The following is a 23,070-nucleotide window of genomic DNA, read 5'->3' as shown; positions in this document are numbered from 1 at the left end:
CACCTTCCTCAATAGAAGTGTTTCTCCTCCTCCCACTCATTGTGTGGCCTGAAAGCACTTACTGTGGGAGGGCGGTGGGAGGGACAGACAGGCTGAAGGGACAGAAAATGGCAGGGGCTTAACACCTAGGCTGACTAAAAATTACAACTGCCCAGCAAGGCTGGGCAATGCCTACAGCCCAGGCTTTGGGGCATGGATGTGCATGTGCTCCTGGTCCCACTTTCCTCTGTTCCCCAAGCACTGGGTGCATCTGTGTGATATGTGTGTGGTAAGGGAAGCCCCCTTACCAGGCTGTGCGCGTGTCTGCTTACATGTGTCTTCAGCAAAGGCCAAGAGAGCCCAGCTGGGCCTGCACCCCTTCCCAAGGCTGTGACTGGGTCCATGTTCTCTTTCCTCCCAGGAGCCAAATACCAATACCTTGGAGTTGAGCCATAGCATAACTTTCTGCCTGGGACAGTCAGCAACTGAGGGCTGAATGGCCAGCAGCCACCTACTGGCCCCGGGCTAGGAATGGTCTGGGGGGAGTAATGGATGGACATGACCATCCTCACAGTGTACTTCCTCTTGTTGCTTGGGTAGTGATGACAAGTGGAGACTCAGCAGAAAAGAAATAAGTGGCCTGAGATGTTTTCTTGGTATGTAGCTTGGCTCAAGGCCTTATGGTGGGAGACTCCAGTTGACATCCACACCTCCTATCCCCAAATTTCTGAGGAAAAGTACAGACTAGAAAGAAGGGTAGATCTTATTTATCTTATCTGGGGAGAATTGTGGGGAGGGAGGTAGACTTATACATCCAAAAGTCTATAATTCGGTCACTTACAGATCGCATGCCCGTGCGCACCACAGATGAAAGGCAGAGTAAGTACCAAGCCCCATCCTGTCCCTGATCTTGGTGCATTAGTGGAGGGCCTGGTGGCTCTGATGGTGGGCATGGCATTGAGTCAGATACTGCCCTGGCCCCAGTGCTTCCCTGTGGCTCATGATGTGTTTGGCCTTTATTCCAATATTCCAAAGAGGTGAAATTAAACATTGAGGGGTTGACTTTTCCCAGAAAAAAAATATGCCAAGTTATTTGCCTACCAAGGGGCCTTAGGAGGTAGAGTTAGGTGCCTACAGCCTGCCAGTGGGGAGGTGAGGGCTATTGACAAAGTCCTGAGCAAGAGCATGGAGGTAAGGTTTTATGAGAGCAAGGGCTGGTTAGGAATGCGGTCTTAGGGGATGTGTGGAGTAGCTCAGAGAGAAGCAGGAATCGGCTGCTCACTGTGGCAAGCTCCACACGGGGTCTACCTGTAAGGAGATGGTACTTTGGAGGAACCTGAAGCTCAAATACTTGTCATGTTTTGCTTCAATTATTTTATGTGTATGTATTTACATATGTCTAAATACACACACACACACACATAAGTGTCTATTTATGTACTATATAGTGACATATTTATAGAGTTTTTATATGACATGATATCATTTATTTTATGTTCCAGAATGTGGTTTTCCATGTATGAGAGGGCCTTGGTTTCCTCACACCTAATTTCTGATTTATGACTTCAAATGTCTTTCTGACCTAGAGCCAGGTTTATTTTTAAAAAAAGAGAGTGAGAAGGTTTTTTGGGACTGCTTTAGGTTGTGTGGGGCTATTTGTTTTGTTTTTAAGAAAAACAGAATTTTATGTGCTGTGTGTGAATTTTCTGTTTGGTTCCTCTGCATTTTTGTGTGTGTCACTGAATCACGCAGTGAGATTCAGCCGTGGACTATTCAAGTTTACTCATATGGTCATATTTATTTTTTCCTTCGTTTGTGGGCTACTGGTAGTCATGGTCGGAAAGTAATAAAAGAAGTTGTAACAAAGGAATTGCTTGGGTCAAATCTCAATTGTGTGTGTGTGTATTTAGACATATGTAAATACACATATGTATCTTTAAGGGACCCATTTCTCAGATGCCTGGCAATATTGTTGAGAGTGGATCAAACTCTCATCAGAGTGAGCCTTGTGGTTTCCAGCAGAACTTTCACTCTCATCAGGATGTAAAAAAGACATCCAAGAGGCCAGCTCTCTGAAGACCAGAGCTTTCTCCCTTAGAAACTATAACCCCACTCCTCTAGCAGCGTCCTTGTGATCTGCTGTTGTCGAGACCTTCTCACCAGCTACTGGAAGTAGGAGAGTAGATTTTTTTCCTGGCCTGGGTATGAGAAGTTCCAAGCCAGCCTCTACTGCCCTGTTTTAACTGCTCTCCTAGCAGACCCACCAACTATTGATTTCAGGGTTGAAGTATCTATTCTTAGCCAGGCCTCAGATGTTCAGTAGGTGCCTGACAAAGCCCTTTGTTCATCGATCAGTGAGGATCTTCAGATGGGTGAGGAGCCCATCAGCTACTGAATGAGGCACTGTACAGTGGTCAGGACAATTGGTTATAAGTGACAGAAACTGAGAGGATCCAAGATGGCTGCTCGGGTATACACCTAGCCGCAGCAGCTCACAACAATTTCAAGGGAATACAACTAAAATGTAGAGTGGACATTGCCCAGAACTACAGGTAGTCGACTGACTGAAAACTCTACAATAGGAAGGAGGGAGAAAACCAGAAGGAAAATCAGAGGAGCTGAAAAAAAGCCTAAGGTACGGAGACATGCTGCGCGCTCACACGCACGCGCGCACGGAGAGGTCGCAGCCGGAGAGGAGGAGAGGGCTGGGTGCTGCCTGGCGTTCCCAGCAGGAAGGAAATAGAACCCCCAGCCTGGGCTGAACCCCCGAACCGGCAGCGCTGAGCCCCAAGGTATGTGCCAGAACCTGGGGACCCAGGCTCCGGCAGGGGGAGACAATCCCGGGGGACAGCGAAATGCAGGGCCCCCGGAGTCGCGCGCACATGGCGCGCAGAGGACTGAATGTTGACTCTGATGCTGGATTACCCTAGCCGGAAGAAACAAAGCCTCCGGCGGCAGCTCTGAGCCTCAGTCCAGACCGCCCCGAACTCCAGGTCTGGGCCAGTCCCTGGGGACCCAGGCTCGGGCAGGGGGAGACGGAGCTGTGAGGTGGAGTCCTGGGAGCGCGGCGAAAGGCCGAGCCCCCGGAGTCGCGCACACTGTGCGCAGAGGACAGTCTGTTGACTCTGATCCTGGACTCCCCTAGTGGGAGGGAGAAATAAAGCTCCAGACTGGAGGAACGCCACGAGGAGCAGGAGCCCCTGCCGGACACCGGCCAGCCGGGCGCCAGCAAGGAGCCGGGCGACGGGGCCCCCAGTGGGGGGGGTGCCCCTGAGCCTTCGACTGCTGAGCGCTGGCAACGGAGCCAAGGACGGGGGCTGCTTCCTGGGCGGCGCCGACCCCGGCAACAGGCTGGAGCAGCGCGGGAGCCCGCGGAGAACAAAGGGGTGTCACAGGCCAACCTGCTGAGCTCCCAGGACAAGGAGGAAGAAACCAAAGAAGTTCTCAATGTGAAGAAATCAAGTGAGAGCAAATGATAGTAAAATTACTTAAGAAAGAATACAAAGAAGATCTTGAAAAATCAAAGACTAAGTCAGAACTCAACGCACCAGCCAACATTGCAACATAAATGCGTTTTGTTTTTTTTTAAAAAAAAGAAAAAAAAAAAGAGAAAAAAGGGACAGAATGTTGGAACAGCGGCGACCAGGCCTAGAGTGGCCAGGCACAAGGCAGTGGCAGCTGGGCCCGGAGCAGCAGTGGCCAGGCCCCAGAGCAGCAGCAGCCAGAACAAGAGCATCAACGGCCAGCACTGGAGCAGCCAGACCTGGGGCAGTGGCAGCCAGGCCTGAGGCAGAGGCGGCCAAGCCCAGGGTGGCCAGTCCAGGAACACCCAGACACGGAGTGGCTGGGCCCGGAGAAGCCCGGCCCAGAGCAGCCGGTTGGGAGCAGCCAGGCCCAGAACAGCAGTAGCCAAGCACGGAGCATCCAGGCTGGGAGCGGCCAGGCTCAGAGCAGCCGGGTCGGGTGCGGCCAGGCCCGGAGCAGCAGCGGCCAGGCTGGGAGCGGCCAGGTCCGGAGTAGCTGGGTCTGGTGTGGCCAGGCCCGGAGCAGCGGCTGCCAGGCTGGGAGCGGCCAGGCCCAGAGCAACAGCTGCCAGGCTGGGAGCGGCCAGGCCCGGAGCAGCCGGGTCTGGTGCGGCCAGGCCCGGAGCAGCGACTGCCAGGCTGGGAGCGGCCAGGCCCGGAGCAGCCGGGTCTTGTGCGGCCAGGCCCGGAGCAGCAGCTGCCAGGCTGGGAGCGGCCAGGCCCGGAGCAGCTGGGTCTGGTGCGGCCAGGCCAGGAGCAGCGGCTGCCAGGCTGGGAGCGGCCAGGCCCGGAGCAGCAGCTGCCAGGCTGGGAGCGGCCAGGCCCGGAGCAGCCGGGTCTGGTGCGGCCAGGCCAGGAGCAGTGGCTGCCAGGCTGGGAGCGGCCAGGCCCGGAGCAGCCGGGTCTGGTGCGGCCAGGCCCGGAGCAGCGGCTGCCAGGCTGGGAGTGGCCAGGCCCGGAGAAGCGGCTGCCAGGCTGGGAGCGGCCAGGCCCGGAGCAGCCGGGTCTGGTGTGGCCAGGCCTGGAGCAGCGGCTGCCAGGCTGGGAGCGGCCAGGCCCGGAGCAGCCGGGTCTGGTGCGGCCAGGCCTGGAGCAGCGGCTGCCAGGCTGGGAGCGGCCAGGCCTGGAGCAGCCGGGTCTGGGGCGGCCAGGCCAGGAGCAGCGGCTGCCAGGCTGGGAGCGGCCAGGCCCAGAGCAGCAGCTGCCAGGCTGGGAGCGGCCAGGCCCGGAGCAGCCGGGTCTGGTGCGGCCAGGCCAGGAGCAGTGGCTGCCAGGCTGGGAGCGGCCAGGCCCGGAGCAGCAGCTGCCAGGCTGGGAGCGGCCAGGCCAGGAGCAATGGCTTCCAGGCTGGGAGCAGCCAGGCCCAGAGCAGCGGCTGTCAGGCTGGGAGCGGCCAGGCCCGGAGCGGCCGGGACCGGAGCAACCGGTCCCAGAGCAGCCGGGTCGGGTGCGGCCAGGCCTGTAGCAGCAACAGCCAAGTCCAGAGCAACTAGGTCAGGAGCGGCAGTGACCAGACCCGGAGCAGCTGGTTGTGGAACGAACCAGAGCAACAGAGGCCAGGCCCGGAGCAGCCAGGCCCGAAACAGCTCGCTCCTCGCCTGTACCTGCCCAAGGCTGCCTCTCAGACATGGCTGGAAACTTTTGCGGGAACTTGAGGGTCTGCTGAATCAAGTGATGAAGGCTTAGATCTGGATGTGTTCAGTTAGTATAGCGCTGGGGTGTTGATCTGTGAGTGCCTTGGGTGGGGCCTGGATGAGGCTGGTTGACCTATTTGGAAATGTCTTTTGTGTGAAGTGTATCATTGGGCATGTGGAGGTATTATTGATATGAGAAAATGCTAAGTAACAGATTTACTATCTGAAAAGGGATTTACTATCAGGGAAAGGGAGGGAGGAAGAGACTGAACATAAACTGTGCACCTATGGATGAGGACAATGGGGGATGGGGAGGGGGCAGAGGTTGGGGTGGGAACCTGGTGGAGGGGGGAAGAAATGAGGAACCTTTGTAATAATATGAACAATAAAGATTGATTTAAAAAAAAAAAATAAGCGACAGAAACTGAATTCACATTAACTTAAATAAAACTGGAAATGTTTGGCTGAGCAACCAAGTCAAAGGAAGAACACAAATACATCTGGGCTCAGGAGTAACTGGACCCAGAAGCCACAGAGCTGCCAGGACTTTATATTTCTGAAGCTCTTTCCTTTTTCCCAGCTGACTAGTTTATTCCAAAGGCTGACCAGTTTATTCTGAGTTTGGCAGCTCATCTTAAGTCATGGAGAGTGACTGTTTTCAAAAATCTCAGGGCAGAGACTCATTGGCCCAGCTTGGGTCAGCTGCCCACTCCTTGATCAATTAACTGTATCCAGAGAAAGGAGAGTGTGTAAGCACAGGGGAAATATCTTAGGAACCACATGTATGGAGGGATAGTGTAGGGCAAATAGAACAGTAGGCTTTACTATTTCCATAAAGGCCTAATTACTCTAAGACATCCAGTCCCAAAGTATCTATGTGGATGGCATTGCCTTTAACCTCCTTTTCCTCACTTCATTAATGGTCTGCTGATCAGAGATTCCTCCTTTGTAAGCTGTTGATGGTGTCCTTAGAAAAACCTGCCACTTTCCTAGTGTGACATGCATGGGGAAAGAGCCTGGCTGTAGTCACGTGAGGTTGGACAAATGAGCAGTGGCCAGCGCCCTCTCAGTGGGGCAGAGAGAGACTGGAGCCAAGTCCTGACCTGGCTGGTCCTCCTCCAGAGGAAAATGGCTGGCAGGCAGCCTGAATTAGACTCTAGGAGTACAGTTTACCTAGTAGAACAGGATGGAAGGTAGAGACTCCTGCCTCTTCCCTCGTTAGTGCCATTGTTAAGAGGGCAGGAAATCTTGGAGAAAAACAAAGTTCAAGGTCCAAGTTTCTGGTGCTACTAACTAATCTGGGAATCAGGAGGTTCCCTCAGAACTTCACCTTTCTGAAAAGCCCTGTGATGGACTTCTCTTGCTTTAAAAAAGGACCTCAGTGCCTTCATTTTTATACTATCTCCAGCCTTATGATTTTTCCACCTCCCCCTATAATGTAAGCCTCTATCTGTGTGGCCAATGTGAGGACTCAGGGCCCTTGTCCCCAGCACAGGGAAGGAGCTGACACAAGAACTGTTAGTTGAATTTGCACACCACTCTTTGCTGCTGGCCCTCCTCTACAATGGAGACCCGTTTTCTTGAGGAATAGGCTTTACATGCTATTATATATACAGTCTTCTCTTTTCTTCTTGTCACTGATTGTACATCTATAACCCTGCTGGTTGTAATTTATGATGCATAGCAGGTCCTATTGGTCTACCAACCTCCATGACACCCCCTTCCCTCTCTCAACACCCTTTACCCCTGCAATAGCCTTCGAGGCAATGGTGGGAAATGCTGCAGCGATCAGACCAGGGTGAGGAGTGTAGAACTTCACCTCCCCTTCTCTTCCCTCTGTTTTAATGGAAGAGCAGTAGTCCAGGGATACAATTGGTGGTGGTAAATCTGTAGGTCCACTCTCATGCCCACTGCCTCCTTTTTTTTTTTTTTTTAACTTGCTGGATGTCACCATAGAACTCCTTTTCATTGGCGGGTCATTAGGGCCTGTCTTAAGCTGGGCAAGAGTTAGGAGGCCAGTGGATGACAAAGATCAGGCAGTTATGTGGTGGATAGTCTGGATGAGCTCTTCTGCCCTTTGGTTCCTTAAAGAGAACCTCTTTCTTTAAGGTCTTGATTATACTTTGATGCTTATCACATGAAAATGAGTGCTTATGGAACACAGAGTAAAAAGAAGAGTCAGGCCAATATCTAGGGGCTCCATTGTGGCCTAATGTTTCAGTGAGTCAGGGATGTGGGACCTCAGGTTCATAGGTCACACAGATTTTTCTGTGATCTGTCTCATCTCTTTCCTATTGCTCATGACCAAGTCTAGACCAGGTCTGAATCTTGAGGTTCCTCTGTGGTTTATTAATGTGGGTATGTTTAAAAGAACCAAAATCTAGCTGAAACCGGTTTTGCTCAGTGGATAGAGCGTCGGTCTGTGGACTGAAAGGTCCCAGGTTCGATTCGGTCAAGGGCATGTACTTTGGTTGCAGGCACATCCCCATTGGGAGGTGTGCAGGAGGCAGCTGATCGATGATTCTCTCTCATCGATGTTTCTAACTCTCTATCCCCCACCCCTCATGATTTAGAAGATCTTTTTATATGCTCTGGGTATTAATCTTTGACTATTATATATATTTGGCAATTCCTTTCAGCTTGTTGTTTACAGTGTTTTCTGTTGTGTAGAAGTTTTTAGTGTTTGAAGAGTTGTTCTGTCATCTTTACCTTTATGGCTTCAAAGTTTTGTTTGGTCTTAATAATGTCTTTCCTACTCCAAGATGATAACTATTTTCCTATATTTTCTTCTAATACTTTAATGTGTTTTGCATAGTTTAAAAAATGTTTATGTCCTTAATCCATCTGGAATTTAGGTCTGCTGTGAGGTAGGGCTCTAATTTTATTTTTCCCCCAAGTGTATATTCTATGGCCTCTATACCATTTACCGATTAATTCATTTTTAATCTATCTTTAAAGGCCACATTTAGGATCTACTAATTCCCTACAAATATATGAAAATGGCTTTGGATTCTTTATTCTGATTCATTAATATATTTGTTCCAGGATGAACATCATAATATACCTTTGTAGTATGTTTGACATAGAGCTACTTCTTTCTCATTCTTCTTTTAAAAATATTTGTTGTTGTTGTTGTGTATTTTCTCTTCCAGATAAATTTTACAATCAGTTTTATAACCAGTATAATGGGACTGTACTGTACTTATAGATTAATTAGAGGAGAACTGCTTGTTTTATCATCTTGAGACCTCCAATCCAGGAACATGATGTATCTCTCCACTTATTCAGCAATTCTATGTCCTTTGGTAAAGTTTTGTAGTTTTTTCCAATGGGGTTGTCTTGTGTTTTTGTTTTTGTTTTTGTTTTGTTTTGTTTTGTTTTTTTTGTTATTAGGATTATTCTTTGCTGTTTTACAATTTCTTCATTCTTTTTTTGTGAATAGGTTTCTAATTACATTTTGGTTGGTGATTGCTGTAATATCTGTGGGAATTTGCTATGTTCCATACACTGCTCTAGCATCTTATCTCTCACAATTTTTACGACAAGCTTATGCATAGGTCCTTTTATTATGTCCACTTTACAGATGGAAAAACTGGGATTAAAGAGGTTAAATAATTCATCTAAGACTGCATGGTCACTAGGTGGCAGAGGCAGGAGCCCTGAGCCTGCACTCCTTTCCACTGCCCAGAGCAGCATACCAGCTACCTATCCAGTACCAATTCTGGCTGTAATAGTGTCTTAGTAGAGTCTGTTGGATTTTCTAGATAGTCAACTATATTGTGTGTAAATAATAACCATTTTTATTTAGTCTTTTCCCATGATGCCTCTTGCTGGATACATAGTTTTGTGAATATCTTATCATCATTTCTCAGGAAGTCTCACCCAGTCAGTTTTTCCTTTAGCACGGAAACATACGGCCATTTCTTTCTCTTGGGAGTGGAAGCCAGGTATGTGGAAAATAGAATGTAGAAACTAGTCTCTTTGCAGCCCCAACACACTTCTTGTTAAATTCAATAGATTGTATGAATGTTATTCCATGTACTGTGAGTTTTTGTTTTCTATGCAGTTAATTTTTTCTCTATTGATTCTGTTTTTCCATTACTCAAGTTTCTAAGTTTCTGCTTCTTGAGTGCAGCGGGTACATTTGGGAACAAATGTATCTATCTACCTCAAGCTTCCTCTTATCTAGCAGGCCAAGGTCTTGGTGAAGCTGACCTTTAGCCATTGGTGTCAGTGGGAAATAACCATTTTGTGTTTCTGTGGAGGCATTTCCCAGGTATGGGGCTGCACTCCTCTGTGGGGAGCAGAAACCCTGCTTCGGTGGCCCATGCTTGTTAGAGCTGCACACGAGGCTGAGCATTGGCATCTGCAGCCTCAGGGGGCTCAGTCTGCTCTCTGTTGTCCAGTGCCTCGTTGAGAGAAGGAGGCCGGGGAGCCTGCTATTTTGATCTGGAGTTTCCTTCCTGACCTTGAGCTATGGTCACCCCAGAGCTTCCGCCAAAGCTGTGCCAGGCCACCTTGCTGACACCTGCTCCAGCGGGCAGCTCATTGTTGGCTTCACCTGCTCTTGGCCATGAGTCAGTGGACAAGAGTGTCCAGGTTTGTGTTTTCTACAAGATGTAAATAATGTTTTGGTCTTAAAAAAGAATTGAAGAATATTTGGAAAATAAATAAAATTTAAGAGAAGAAAGAATTGCTAATCACTCTATTGCCCAAACATAATCACTTTTAGCATTTTAGTGTGTTTTCTTCCACTCCTTCCTTTTCTATGTGCAGGCTATTTTTTTCTGACATATAATTGACATATAACTTTATATTAGTTTCAAGTGTTTGACATAACGATTTGATATTTGTACACACCACAAATTCATCACCATACATAGTTACAAAGTTGTTTCTTCTGATGAGAACTTTTAAGATTTTCTCTCATAACTTTCAAGTATGCAATGTAGTGTTATTTCTTATAATCACCATGCTATACATTGCATCTCCATAATATTTATTTTCTAATGGGAGTTTGTATCTTTTGACACACTTCACCCTAAACTCCCCTCCCCTCTGGCAGCCACCAGCCTGTTCTTGGTTGTTTATGAGCTTATTTTTGTTGTTTTGATTTGCTTGTTTATTTTTTAAACTTAGAATAGGTTTGATTTTTTTCCTCACCAAGGATATTTTTTTCCATTGATTCTTTCAAAGAGAGTAGAGGGGAGAGGGAAGGGGGAAGGGGAGGAGAGAGAGAGAAAGAGAAACACTGATGTGAGAGAGACATATCAGTTGGCTTCCTCTTGCATGCTTCCTGACTAGGGCCAAGTGACAGGTATCAAGCCTGTAACCGAGGCATGTACCCTCTACCTCCACCAAGAACTGAATGTGCCAGGCGGGACCAAGGCACATGGGAGCATGTGTCCAAGGGCCGACTCTCCAGCCACTGAGCAAACTGGCCAGGGCAGTTATTTTAAAACATATCATACTTCTTCAATTCTAAGATGCCATCATTTCATATTTTATTATAATATGAATTATAGCTAACATTGTTTAATATTCCATATATAATTAAAATTATAAGGTGTTTGTCTTTCTCTGACCTATTTCACTTAGTGTATGACCTCAAGGCCCATTCTTATTGTTACAAATAGCAGGATTCCATTATTTTTTATGGCTGAGTAGTATTCCATTGTATATATGAACCACAATTTCTTTATCATTCATCCATTGATGGACACTTGGGTTATTTCCATATTTGGCTACTGTGAGTAATTCTGTCAAAGTGTTTTGTTTTCTTCAGATAAATACCCAGATGTAGAGTTGCTAGGTCATATAGTAGTTCTATTTTTAATTATTTTAGGAACTTCCATATTGTTTTCCATAGTGGCTGCACCAATTTACATCTCTACCAACTGTGTATGAAGGTTCCCCTTTCCCCACGTGCTTGTCAACACCATGTCTTTTTTATACTATACTAGGGCCCAGTGCACGAATTTGAGCACCTTGAAAGGAACAGTGGGCTGCAAGGCTGTGGTAGGCACAAGCACAGGGGCAGATCTTGGCCCATCCTCCAAGTCCCTGCCCAGCCCCTCCTGCCACAGTCCATGGTCCCCTATCTGCCTGCAGCCCCACTCCTGCCGCTGCTGCTCCCACATGTTGAAGGCATGGATAGATTGGGGCTGGAGCCAGCAGCAGGTGCGAGTGGAGCCAGCACTGTCAGTAGGTGCGAATGACAGCTGCTACCCCGATCGCCCCTCAGGAGCAATGGAAGGTGGAGAAGCCCTCAGGGGCCATCAGGGCAGGCAGCTGCCACCGAGTGATCGTGAGTGGGGTCGTTGCCAGCAGCGGTACGAGAGGCAGCTGCCAGCTCCGATCTCCCCTCAGGAGGAGGGTGGAGAAGCCCTGAGGGGCGATAGGGGCTGGCAGCCACTGCTTGCACCTGCTGATAGCACCAGGCAATTGGGGCAGGTGCCGGGCGCCAGCAGTGGGTGCGAGCAGCAGATGCTCCCATGATGGCCCCTCAGGAGCAGGAGGAGGTGGAGAAGCCCTCAGGGGTGATCAGGGCAGGTAGCTGCCCCTCATACCACTGATAGTGCCAAGCGATCGGAACTGGCGCTGGGCACCAGCAGCAGGTGTGAGAGCAGGGCCATTGCCAGCAGTGGCTACAAGAGGCAGCTGCCAGCCCCATCTCCCCTCAGGAGCACAGGGAGGTGGAGAAGCCCTGAGGGGTGACTGGGGCCAGCAGCCACTGGTCTCACCTGCTGATAGCACAGAGTAATTGGGGTGGTTGCGGGGTGCTGGTGGCAGGTGCGAGTAGGGCTGGTGCCGGCAGCAGGTGCAAGCTCTATGCGGGACGGAGGCACATGGGAGCAAAGAATTTTGAGTAACCACTAGAGGCTTGCCCCAATGATAGCGACTGGTGCACTGCCTTGATCTGGCGCCCCCCCCCCCCCCCCACCTGCTCCACCATCCTGCCCCAGCCGACGTCTGCCATGATCTGTGCACGACCCTGGTGGTCAGCACACTTCATAGCGACCAGTTGTTTTGGTTGTTCCGGTTCTGTGTTCGGTCTGTTTGCATTTTAGCCTTTTATTCTATAGGATAGCCATTCTAATATGTGTGACATGATAGCTCATTGTGGTTTTGATTTGTATTTACCTGATGATTACTGATGTTGAGAATCTTTTTATATACCTGTTGGCCATCTGTATGTCTTCTTTCAAAAAATGTCTACTTATGTCCTCTGCTCATTTTTTTTGTTTTGTTTTGTTTTGCTATTGAGCTGTATGAGTTCTTTATATATTTGGGATATTAACCTCTTGTCAGATATATATGATTTGCAAATATTTTTCCCATATAGTGGGTTGCCTTTTCATTTTTGTTGGTTATTTCCTTTGCTATGCAGAAGCTTTTTAGTTTGATGTAGTCTCACTTATTTTTTCTTTTTTTACTTTTGCTTTGAAGTGAGATCCAAAAAAATTAATGCAAGATTGATGTTGAGGAGCTTATGTTTCTTCTAGGAGTTTTATGGTTTCAGAGCTAACATTCAAGTCTGCAATCCATTGTGACTTAATTTTCATGTACGGTATAAGATAATTTTGTGTATGGTTTCATTCTTTTGCATGTAGCTGTCCAGTTTTCCCAACACCATTTATTGAAGAGACTGTCCTTTCCCCATTGTGTATTCTTGCCTTCTTTGTTATTAAAAAATAATAATAAAAGTCTTATTATCTTTTAGTTTGATAAGCAAAATTGTGTTTATCTTTCCCTCCCTGGTCTTACAGCTTTAGTTCTGGGTATCTTTTTCTCCCTCCCCCACCTTTATAGGCAGGCACTACTGGAAATGGCAGGCCCCAAAAGCATGCTCCTGCCCCTATCACTGATGTGACGCTTAGTCTTCTGGTCTGTGTATTGCATTCAGGTGAATGTTTGTTGGAGAGAACAAGATTCCTTTGCCTCTCTTTTTTTTTCTTTTTCTTTCCCAAGCCCATCTATTTTCCTTCCCTGCTCCGTGGCTCTGGATACCCTGTTGGCTAGAATTTAGAAACTGGCTGCCTCACTCTTTTACCTGCCCCGGCCTTTGTCTCTCTCCTTCTTGACTTCTGTTGACCTCCTGTTCCCACTCCACTAGTTCCTCCCTCACAGTACTGTCACTGCACTACTGCTCCTGGCGTCCCATCACTGAGTGAGTGTGCGTGACCTTCACACTGCATTCCTGCTTCGGGACCTAGCTGCTGCGATGATGTCAGGGCTGCAGGTTAGCAGATGGCGGCGGCAGCAATGAGACCTGACATGTTCTAATGACTCCCTCCTTCCCGTCTTTGCTGGCCAAGCCAATTGGGGGGGGGGGGGGGGGGCGAGCAGAGGTTTCCTTGAAGCATTTTAGGAGGGGGCCAAGGGAAACCAGGTTTGGGGGCTCCCAGGTGCTGATGAGGCCTGTGACCTTTGCTGCTATAATATCAGTGTTTCACAAGTGGGGCAGTTTAGGAGCCCACTTGCAGCCCATCAAAAATTGATTTAATTGCAATTTTTCCTCCAATTAGGAGCACTGGAGCCTGACTAATTAGAGTAATAGAGAGTAATAAGGCTCAGATAAAAAGCCTTCCTCGGCGGCCTTTGTATCTCGTGTCAGTGCCTGTCAGAGGTCAGAGAGCTTGCATATTCTATTAGGCAGCCCAGCCTTCATTTGTACAAATTAGTTTACCCAACAGTAATTAAAATGCCAATGCGGGTTGAAGAGAACTGAATACACTTGATGGGCATGTTGGTGAATGATGTGACAGCTCTGGTGGCCTCCCTTGCCAAAGTGTGTCAACCTCGGCTCAGAGGCGGCTGGGGCCTGGGCCAGCTGGGCGGCTCCGGGCCAGCCACGGGGCACAGCTGCTGAACACGCCACTTCTGCTGCCCCTCGTCAGAGCCACTCCGTCGCTCCTTTCATCTTCCAGGTGGAGTCATTTGTTCATTCGTCCATTCATTCATTCAACAAACACTTAAGGTTTCAGTATTGTCAGGCTTTATACTAGTGCTAGGAGAGAACTTATGTGGCAAGGGCTATAAAACCACTTGGGCTCTGGAAGCAAGGCTGACTGGATTTCCTCCTACTTGCTCCCTGTGTGAGCTAGTACAGCTTACGTTTCTGCACTGTGTCTCAGTTTCCTCGTCTGTCAAATAGGGAAAGTAGAACCTACTGCACCGGGTTATGAAGATTAGACTAATGCATTTGAAACACCTGCTCAGAACCTGACACCCAGCAAGTGCTCAATAAATTACACCCAACAAGCTGCCGAAACCGGTTTGGCTCAGTGGTAGAGCGTCGGCCTGCGGACTGAAAGGTCCCGGGTTCAATTCCGATCAAGGGCATGTACCATGGTTGTGGGCACATCCCCAGTAGAGGGTGTGCAAGAGGCAGTTGATCGATGATTCCCTCTCATCGATGTTTCTAACTCTCTATCCCTCTCTCTTCCTCTCTGTAAAAAAATCAATAAAATGTATATTTTAAAAAAAATTACACCCAACTAATTTCCCTTCTTATCTTCCTCTCTCTTCTGTATTTTGTTATTTTCTATTCCTGCTGTCCTGATGTGAGGGCTCCTATGTCTACTGCTTGGGCCTGATAATGATCTCTGTGATGCCAGGTTCGCCTGAACTGGGGCCAGGGGGCCAGTAAGGTGGGTAGGGGAACTTGGCACAGAATGAGAAGCTGTAGAAGGCTGGCTTCTGGTAAGGGCTCTCTTGTCCAAAAAGAGTAGAGTTTATGGATTCAGAAAGACTTCTAGACCCTCAAACTGAGAGTTTGTGCATTTGCATGTGTGAGATGAGAGAGTTTTTAATTTTTGGGTACTATTAGTATTTCTCATCTATTATCTGGTTGTGGTGCTTATTTCACTGCCCCAGTGATATACAGCTGTGTCGTGTGTCATTCAGGTCTGAATCTGCTGATTTGGGAATTATTCTTTTAAGAAGCAGAGCGACCCCATTCATAACCCATGACTAGCTTCTTGGCCTTGTTGGCCATGAGCCTGGAAGGCCCTTTCAGTTCAAGTTTACAGATTTGTCCTGAGCACTCTTCTGGATCAGGCACTGTGCTGGGTCCTGGAATACACAAAAGAGCCACCAGCTGTTTCATGATCTCAAAGGTAACCTCCCAAAATGCCATTAGTTCCAAGAAGATGAGATCAAAGTGTGGTAGGGACTCAGCGAAAGATGGTCAAGCCATCTGGGAGCCAGCAGCTTCTGCCTCTCCTGTCCCTGTCCCCAGGCAGTCCCCTTGGTTTGGGTTTGAGTCCTGTTGAGTATCCCCAGCAGAACCTGGCTCCAGATATGCTTGACTATTGCTAGACTGTTTTTTTGCTGTTTCATATTTGATTAAACTCTTAGTGCCAGGCGCACTCTCTGCTTCCCCTCCTTCTCTTCCTCCCTGCTTCATAGGGAAGTGAGGGGAAGACAGCTTGTGGGAAGAAATGTTCATGGCTGTCATATCCAGACAGTTAAGAAGAGCCTTCGTGGGGGAAGTTGAGAGGCACCCCTCCTGTGGCAGATGGACAGGGCCAGGGTGGGTTGGTGGGCAGGAATAGAGAGGCACAGAGTGAAAGGTCCCACACCCACATCCCCACCCCTGCCTGTGGCAGTGGGAGTGGCAGGGATTCAGGCTCCAGGTGCCTACCAGCTCTCTGTTGACTGACCTTGACGCTAATTTAGGCCTGTGGTGGGGCAGAGGCCTGCCACAGATCTCCTTAAGAGATCTCTCTGTTGGCACCCCTTACCTGGCCCCAAATCTTAAAAAATCTGGAGAGCCCAATTGCCAGCTCGAACGATTTCCAAGTGGCTATTATGTTTCCTACCCAAGGAATTGGCTTTACCAGTTATTAATGGATTATCCTCAAGAGGAAAATGGGAGGTCAGGACACCACCTCCCGGCTTTGTAGTTTGTGTCTTCACTGTCCAGCGGCCACATCCCAGGCTGGGAGTCCCCTTGGGATATGACAGAGTGGCTGTTTGGGCACACCAGTCTAGTTTAGTGGCTGCTGGCCCTCTCGGGTTGAGAGGAAGCTAAGCTGATGGAGCATGTTCCTAGAGCACATGTGTCAAACACAAGGCCCGCGGGCCAAATCCAGCCCGCCAGGCCTTGTAATGTGGCCCGCACCGCGCTGTCATCACTGCACTCCGCTGTCAGTTTATGACATTGTCAGTTTATGACTGTTCAGTAAACCATTCGGCCCGCGATTTAGGCTGGATTTTAGATTTTGGCCCCTTCTCTGATTGAGTTCGACACCCCTACCCTAGAGGAAGTCCTGGCTTGAGGCATGGAACCCACGGGTGGCTCACGTGGCTATTTTGTCAGTCGGGTTGAAAAGCAGATACCTGCCCTGCAATTTTGATTGTAAATCAGTGGATTGGCCAATGCCTGCCCTAACATCTCCCTGGTCATAACTCGCAGGCCAAGCCTCCCCTTCCTCCTGCCCCCACCTAAAGCCCCCGGCTTCTAAAGAGCCCTCTCCGCGGAAATCCATCTCCCCACGGACGTGCTTGGGATCAGAGAGCCACAGGTGCTGGGCAGGGCCAGGGTGGATGGCTGCTGCCCCGCATTGCTAACATGTCATTAGTATGTCCAGTCCCTCTCCCCCCGTGCCTGACATGTAGGGACACGGCCCTGCCCTGCTCCGGGCTCCTGAGTGACACAACTGCTTTCAGCTTTCTTGCTTGCAGTTTAGGTTTTCAAGCCCTGGGTTCCGGTAGGCTTCCCCTCCCCACCCCTGCCAAATCCTCTAACAAAGGAGTGGCCTGGTATGCAGGTTCAAGTTCTAGTCCTAGCACTACAGCCAGCCTGGCTCACTGCACAGATCCTTCTCACTGGGCTGGTGCCTGCACTTAAGTCGAAACTCTGCAGATTGTATTCGTTGAACTTTTTAGCATTTAAGAGACACCCTGGGAAAGATGGTTAGAGCGTTCCTTCTCACCGCATCTTGTCAATGTCTGTCATTATCCTCTAAACCCTACCTGACGCCCATCCCACTCCACAGCAGCCCTGGCTGCCTGGCCCCTCACATTCCCAGCTCTCCCACCTTCATTTCAGGCATCGCACCCATTTCATCTTTCATCTTTTCATATTGTTACTCACCTCTCACTATTTTCTTTCTCTGATTGGTGCCTTTACATCTGCCCTGTGCTTGTACCGTATTACCGGATACCCTGGGCTCTGAAAGCCTTCAGGAATGCCCCCAGCACCCTGAGCTCGGGAAGGGCATCACCGTCCAGCACCCAACAGCCTGTTCACTCCTGTGCCAGGGCTTTGTGAACTTCATGCAGCTGAAGCCTGACAGGCTTGCTTCCCTGGGCCTCAGAGTTGTGCACCTAGAGATCGTTTTTTTATGGTGGGCAGAGACCATGCAGCTAGGTCAGAGTGGAAGCTCAGCCATCATTGAACCTGTGGTTTCTCTGTGCCAGCAGCTCTGGGAGGTTACAGCCCTCACCGTACTTCCCACTGGTCTTCCCACAACCCCTCTGATGGCTCTTTTGGCTGCTTCTCTCATCCAGGCTTAACCCCAGAACCCCTTGGAGAATGAACACTGCACCGTCAATTGTGTAGCCATTTCCGCCACAAGTTCTGACAAGCCAGACCTGACTCTGCTCTCCCTTTGTTTGGCAGCTCTTTTGTGACTGGGACAGCTTGTTGTGGGCACTTCTCACCTCTAAGAATCTGGGACCTCAACAGGTAAGAGATTCCTGAGCCCTCCATGGCTTGCGGGTGGGGAGGGGCTGGAGCTGCCAGGGAGGCAGTGGAGAGAGTTGGCTGAGCCAGCCCCCCTGCAGGTGGCTGCCCAGAGATCCAGGAGAAGGCTGGGAAGGACCCCTGCCCCGAAACTCAGGACAGCCTCTGTGGTGGTACCTTCTTATGTGGAAGTGTTCTGTTAGCTTGAGGAAACTGTCAGAGTGATTTATAATTGGTAAATAATTTCATGTAAAATTTATGATAACAATTTGGATTTATGATACTTTTTCTCTGAGGAGCGCCTATGTGGCTACATAAAATCCCATCTATCCTCAGAGATGGTTTTTATAAAATAAAGATATTTTGGAAGTGGCCTACAGATCCATAAAAAGAATTATACAGAACAGTTAAAATACATCCAGGTTTTATTCAATTCTCCGTCTTGGCAGGCTTGACACACACACATCTGATTACCTGCCATCCTATTGTATGGTTTTAAAAAACTTTTTATTGTGAAATAATTATAGATTCATATGAAATACATTTTACATAGTATAATAGCAAAACCAGGAAATTGACATTGGTACAGTCCACAGGCACTTATTCAGATTGCACGTGTGTGTGTGTGTGTGTGTGTGTGTGTGTGTGTGTGTCTGCGTATCTGCGAGTGCACATGCATAGGTAGGTGTGGTCTTTCCAATTTTACCAGGTGTGTAAATTCAGGTAACCATTGCTGCAAAGGATACAGAACTGTTTGTTAATTAGCACAAAGATCCCTCATGTACCCTTTATAATCACACCCATGCTCCACTCCCTGTAGTCCCTAATCCCTAGCAACCACTTGTGCCAAACTCATTTCTATAATTTTTCCACTTTGAAAGTATTATATAAGTGAAATATAGTATGTAATCTTTTGATAACCCCACCCCCAGCATAATTCTCTTGAGATCCATAGAAGTTGTTACATTTATAAATAGCACTTCACTTTTTTATTTTTTTTTTATTTTTATTTTATTGATTTTTCACACAGAGGAAGAGAGAGGGATAGTTAGAAACATCAATGAGAGAGAATCATCGATCAGCTGCCTCTTGCACACACCCTACTGGGGATGTGCCCGCAACCAATGTACATGCCCTTGACCGGAATCGAACCCGGGACCTTTCAGTCCGCAGGCCGACGCTCTATCCACTGAGCCAAACCGGTCCCGGCAAGCACTTCACTTTTTATTGGTAAATATAGTATACTAGAGGCCTGGTGCACGAAATTTGTGCACAGGAAGGATCCCTAAACCTGGCCGGCGATCAGGGTTGATCAGGGCTGATCAGGGCCTTCTGGCTGCCAGCCGGGGCCTCCCTTCATTCCGAGCCACCCTCTGGTGGTTAGCACACGGCATAGTGAGCGAACTCCCAGTCAGTCAAACTCCTGAGGGAGACACTTTGCATAATAGGCTTTTTATATATATAGATTCTCAGGTATGGGTGTAACCAAGTTTCTTTCCCCATTGAACAGAATTCACCCATTGAAGGACATTTGGGTTGTTTTCAGTTTTTTAACTATTGCAAATAGAGTTGTAATGCATACTTATATGTAGGGTTTTGTGTGGACTTAAGATTTCATTTCTTTGGGATTAATGCCCAGGAGTACAATTGCTGGGTCATTTGGTAAGCATATGTTTAGTTTTTATTACTTGCCAGAGTGTCTTAACTATTTTATATTCTGACCCCAGTGTATGAAAGCTCTAGTTTCTTCACATCCTCTATTGCATTAGGTATTGTCACTACGTGTTTTTATTTTCCCACCAAGTCTAAGAACCCTTCACCTCGCCCTGAGCACCTGCATTCTGGCTTCAGTGCCACAAATAGCAATGAGGATGTGCTCATCTCGCCTTCCCCTTGCCTCAGTTGCTCTAGCTTGTCTTCTCCTTTTGTCTCCATCTTCCCAGGAAAGTCTTAGCCATATCTTTTTTTCTGAAGTATCCATTGTGTTGTCAGTCTTTACAAAATAGTTTTTATAACACATGATAATTAAATAAGGTTTTCTCTACAACATTCTCGTGATGGTCATCCAGCTGCAGGGGTACAAAACTTGCAACTTCACCAAATACCACATTACATCCTTGGACAGCTCTGAGAGTTAGCGTGCCTCCTGTCATTGAGGGTTGGTCTGCTTCCCGACACGAGCAAGTTGAAACTCTCCTCTGAAGACGGGCCTTTAGATCTCAGGAAACTTTGGTCTTGTTCCTGCAGGGTCTTCTCCTTTGTGGGCCAAAGTCCAAGGCTCTTCAGTTGTTGCTCATAAACATAATAGATCAGTTGGGTACTTTTGTCTGTATAATGAAGACCTAATTCAAAGTGGCTCAAACAATAGAGGAGTTATTATTATTGTCTTACACGATAAGGAGTCCAGAAGTTGGATAGTCAGCTGGTTCCAGGATTGGGGGCTCAGTGGCTCAATGAGACCGTGAGGCCCATTTTCTCCTCAGCTTTCTGCTTTTGCCCTGGCCCTCTCTTCCTACCCATCCACAGCTGTGTCCCACATTGGTACCTGGAGTTTGTGGAGGCTCACCCTTTCAATCCTCTAAATATTTGTGGCCTATGACCAGTGGAGGGTAAACATGCTGACCTCATGGCCTAGAGAAGGCTCTTGACAGTAAGGCTGTAAGTCACAAAGGCGGGCATTTCTGCTGAAGGTCAGTTTTATTGGACCTGGTCTTTGGCATCATCAGTGGCTTGGGCCCAAGATGGTGGACAAGTCAGAAGGTGTGTGTGTGTGTGTGTGTGTGTGTGTGTGTGTGTGGGAGGGGGGTTTGAGGGGCACGCACCGCCATGGCCCACGGTCCATCTTTATGTTGAAGTTGAGTAATCTTCGAGTGGCCTCTCTTACCTGTAGTTGCCTTGGTGGGATGTGTGTGTGTGCCCGGGGAGGGGAGAGGTAGAATGCTTGGGCACAGATTTATGATCAGGATGGAGTTCTGAGGCACCAATCCTTGAATGGCATTCTCTTATGAAATCCCTAGGCCTCACTCATCCCAAACACAGTTTTTACAGAACCAAGAAAGAACCCAAATGAAAATGGGTACAAGATAGTTATGGCCCATCTTTATTTGGAATCAGACAAGCAGCAGCCACTGCACCCTCTGGCCAGCCTGCCGATGGGGGTCACTTGGCATTGCCTTCTTTTAGCCCCCGTAACTCCCCTCCTCCCCACCGAGCAGCAGGCTTTGTTTAAACGTCTCTCCTGTCCCCAGGGGAGCTTGGCGGACCCAGCGCAGGGTCCAGGGAACGATGCCCTGGTGGAAGCATCTGCTTTTGGTGGGAGGAAATGGATGGACAGGACGACTGTGTGTAGCTGTCTTTCCCAGAGAAGCCCGAGCAGATAATAAAGCCATGTAGAAAATAGGATTAAGGTAATGAACAGGCAGGACAGAGTTTGATCTTTCAATAACGCCAAAGCCTGACTGACAGGCCAATCTGGAAGGTGGAGCAAGCTCTCCGGCAGGACTCAGCGCGGGGCGGTGTGCGGTGCGGGGTGGATTCCTTTGCTTTTAACCTGTCAGTGCTGAAACTTGAGGAGCACTGGGATTTCCTTTTATGTGTGCACTGACTTGGGGGAGGAGTGTGGAGGGCAGTTTTGCTCTGAGCATCACCCCTCCAGGGGCTGCCCTCAGGATGGTGGTCTGGGACATGGCTTGGAAGTGTAGGCGCCCGCTGACGACCAGTGCTTCCTCAGGCAGCCTAGGCTACTTACAAGGCTTGGGGACCCTTTCAAAGTCACATGACTCCCTCGGCCCTTCATTCCATCAGGACTCCTGGAGACTGTTCTCCCCAGGGGCCAGGAAAGGGAACTCCTGGCTGGAGCACACAGGTCAGACAAAGGGCAGCTGTGGAACACAGCCATTGCCTAGCTGTCAAGGAACTTGGTGTTCCCCTTCCCTTCCTCTCTCCTGGAGCTGGGGACCCTGGACTGGGCCCAAGGCTAAGATTTCTAACTTGTCTGAACCAGGCAGAGAGAACTGTGGAGTCCTTATCCAACCTGCTCCTGAGGGTAGATGGCCGTCAGGCCCTGTCCCCAGCCCTCAGGAACTCCATCCTGACAGTGCGAACAGCTAACCCCTGAAGTCCTTCGCTAGGCCCTGGGGTCCCATTAAGCTCCAAGGTACTGTGCCAGAGCCACCCTGCTCCTGAGCCTGAGGTCTAGAGGAATCAGACATTGAGGGAGGCCAATGCTGAAGCCCAGGGAAGGTGTCATCTCTGTGGGGACTGCCTCCCACCTGGTGGAAAACGGGGGTGGGGTGGTATCTGACCAGCCTGATAACATACACACCCCTCTCCCAGGGCTTGTTCTTGCTGTGGGTCATACTTTTCTGCCAAGGGGCATCTGAGCTGGATCTAGCGTTGGTGCCCCGAGAGCAGGGCACAGTGGTCACCCTGGTGGTGGTGGGCAGCCAGGCAGCCGGATGCAGTGGTCCCAGACCTGGAGGTGTAGTGGGCCCCTTAGCTCTCAGCCAGCCCGGGACTGTGGGGAGGGAAGGGTGGGCTTGGTGACCTGGCGGCTACTCCTAGGGCATCGAGGGTCGGAGTCCTTGGCTAGGCACTGTGCTGCCGTGTCCATGACCATAAGCGTGACCCCTGCACTCATCCTCATCTCCTCTTCCGGCCAGGGTCATCCCCAGCCCCCCATCACTCCTCTTTCCTTCCTGAAGCCCCCAAGTCTCCTTTCTGGATGGAGGCTGGGCAGACAGGCTTCTCACGTTCTGTCAGGGGCCTCGGGGCCTTTGCTCCATCTGACACTGGTGCCTGGATTAACCCTTCTCTGCCTCCTGAAACCCTGCTCACACCTCAGCATGAACAGCACCTCCACCATAAAGCCCACCCTGATCCTGACCCTGTGGCTAGTTGGTGACTCTTAGAACACTCACAGGGCCCACCTGGTCAGCCACCGTGTGGCCTGTGGTAAAGCCCCCTTCAGGCTGGGAACTTTATCCTGGGACCTTGCACTGAGCACAGGAGCTGAATTTCAAGGCATCCCTGGAGTTTGGAAGGCAAGGGCGCCTGGCTGCAGCCTGTCTCACCGAGTGTAGGAGGAACTAGTGTCCTGAGTGCAGGCTGGGCTGCTCCGAGGGCACATGAGTGCCCATCCTGGCCAGGTGTGGCTTTGTCTGCCCCAGGCCTTCCGCCTCCACCCAGGCAGGGGGCCTGGCCTCCGTCAGGCTGATTATGGGAATTGCCCTTCTTTAAA

The 23,070-nt window shown here is 49.4% G+C and overlaps 1 protein-coding gene across 1 annotated transcript in view; it reads left to right on the top strand.

Annotated features, from left to right (window-relative positions):
• FBXW4 (F-box and WD repeat domain containing 4) overlaps window positions 1-23,070 on the top strand; it is a 79,621-nt gene that overhangs the window by 50,260 nt on the left and 6,291 nt on the right. The window contains exon 6 of the mRNA XM_084903791.1: window positions 17,769-17,834. Coding sequence (XP_084759917.1) covers window positions 17,769-17,834 — 66 coding nt within the window. The remainder of the gene's footprint in view (window positions 1-17,768; window positions 17,835-23,070) is intronic.

Source organism: Pipistrellus hanaki (assembly GCF_964339955.1).
Source record: "Pipistrellus hanaki genome assembly, chromosome: 14".
In the NCBI taxonomy this organism is placed as follows: Eukaryota; Metazoa; Chordata; class Mammalia; order Chiroptera; family Vespertilionidae; genus Pipistrellus; species Pipistrellus hanaki.
This window is presented reverse-complemented; position numbering and strand designations above follow the sequence as displayed.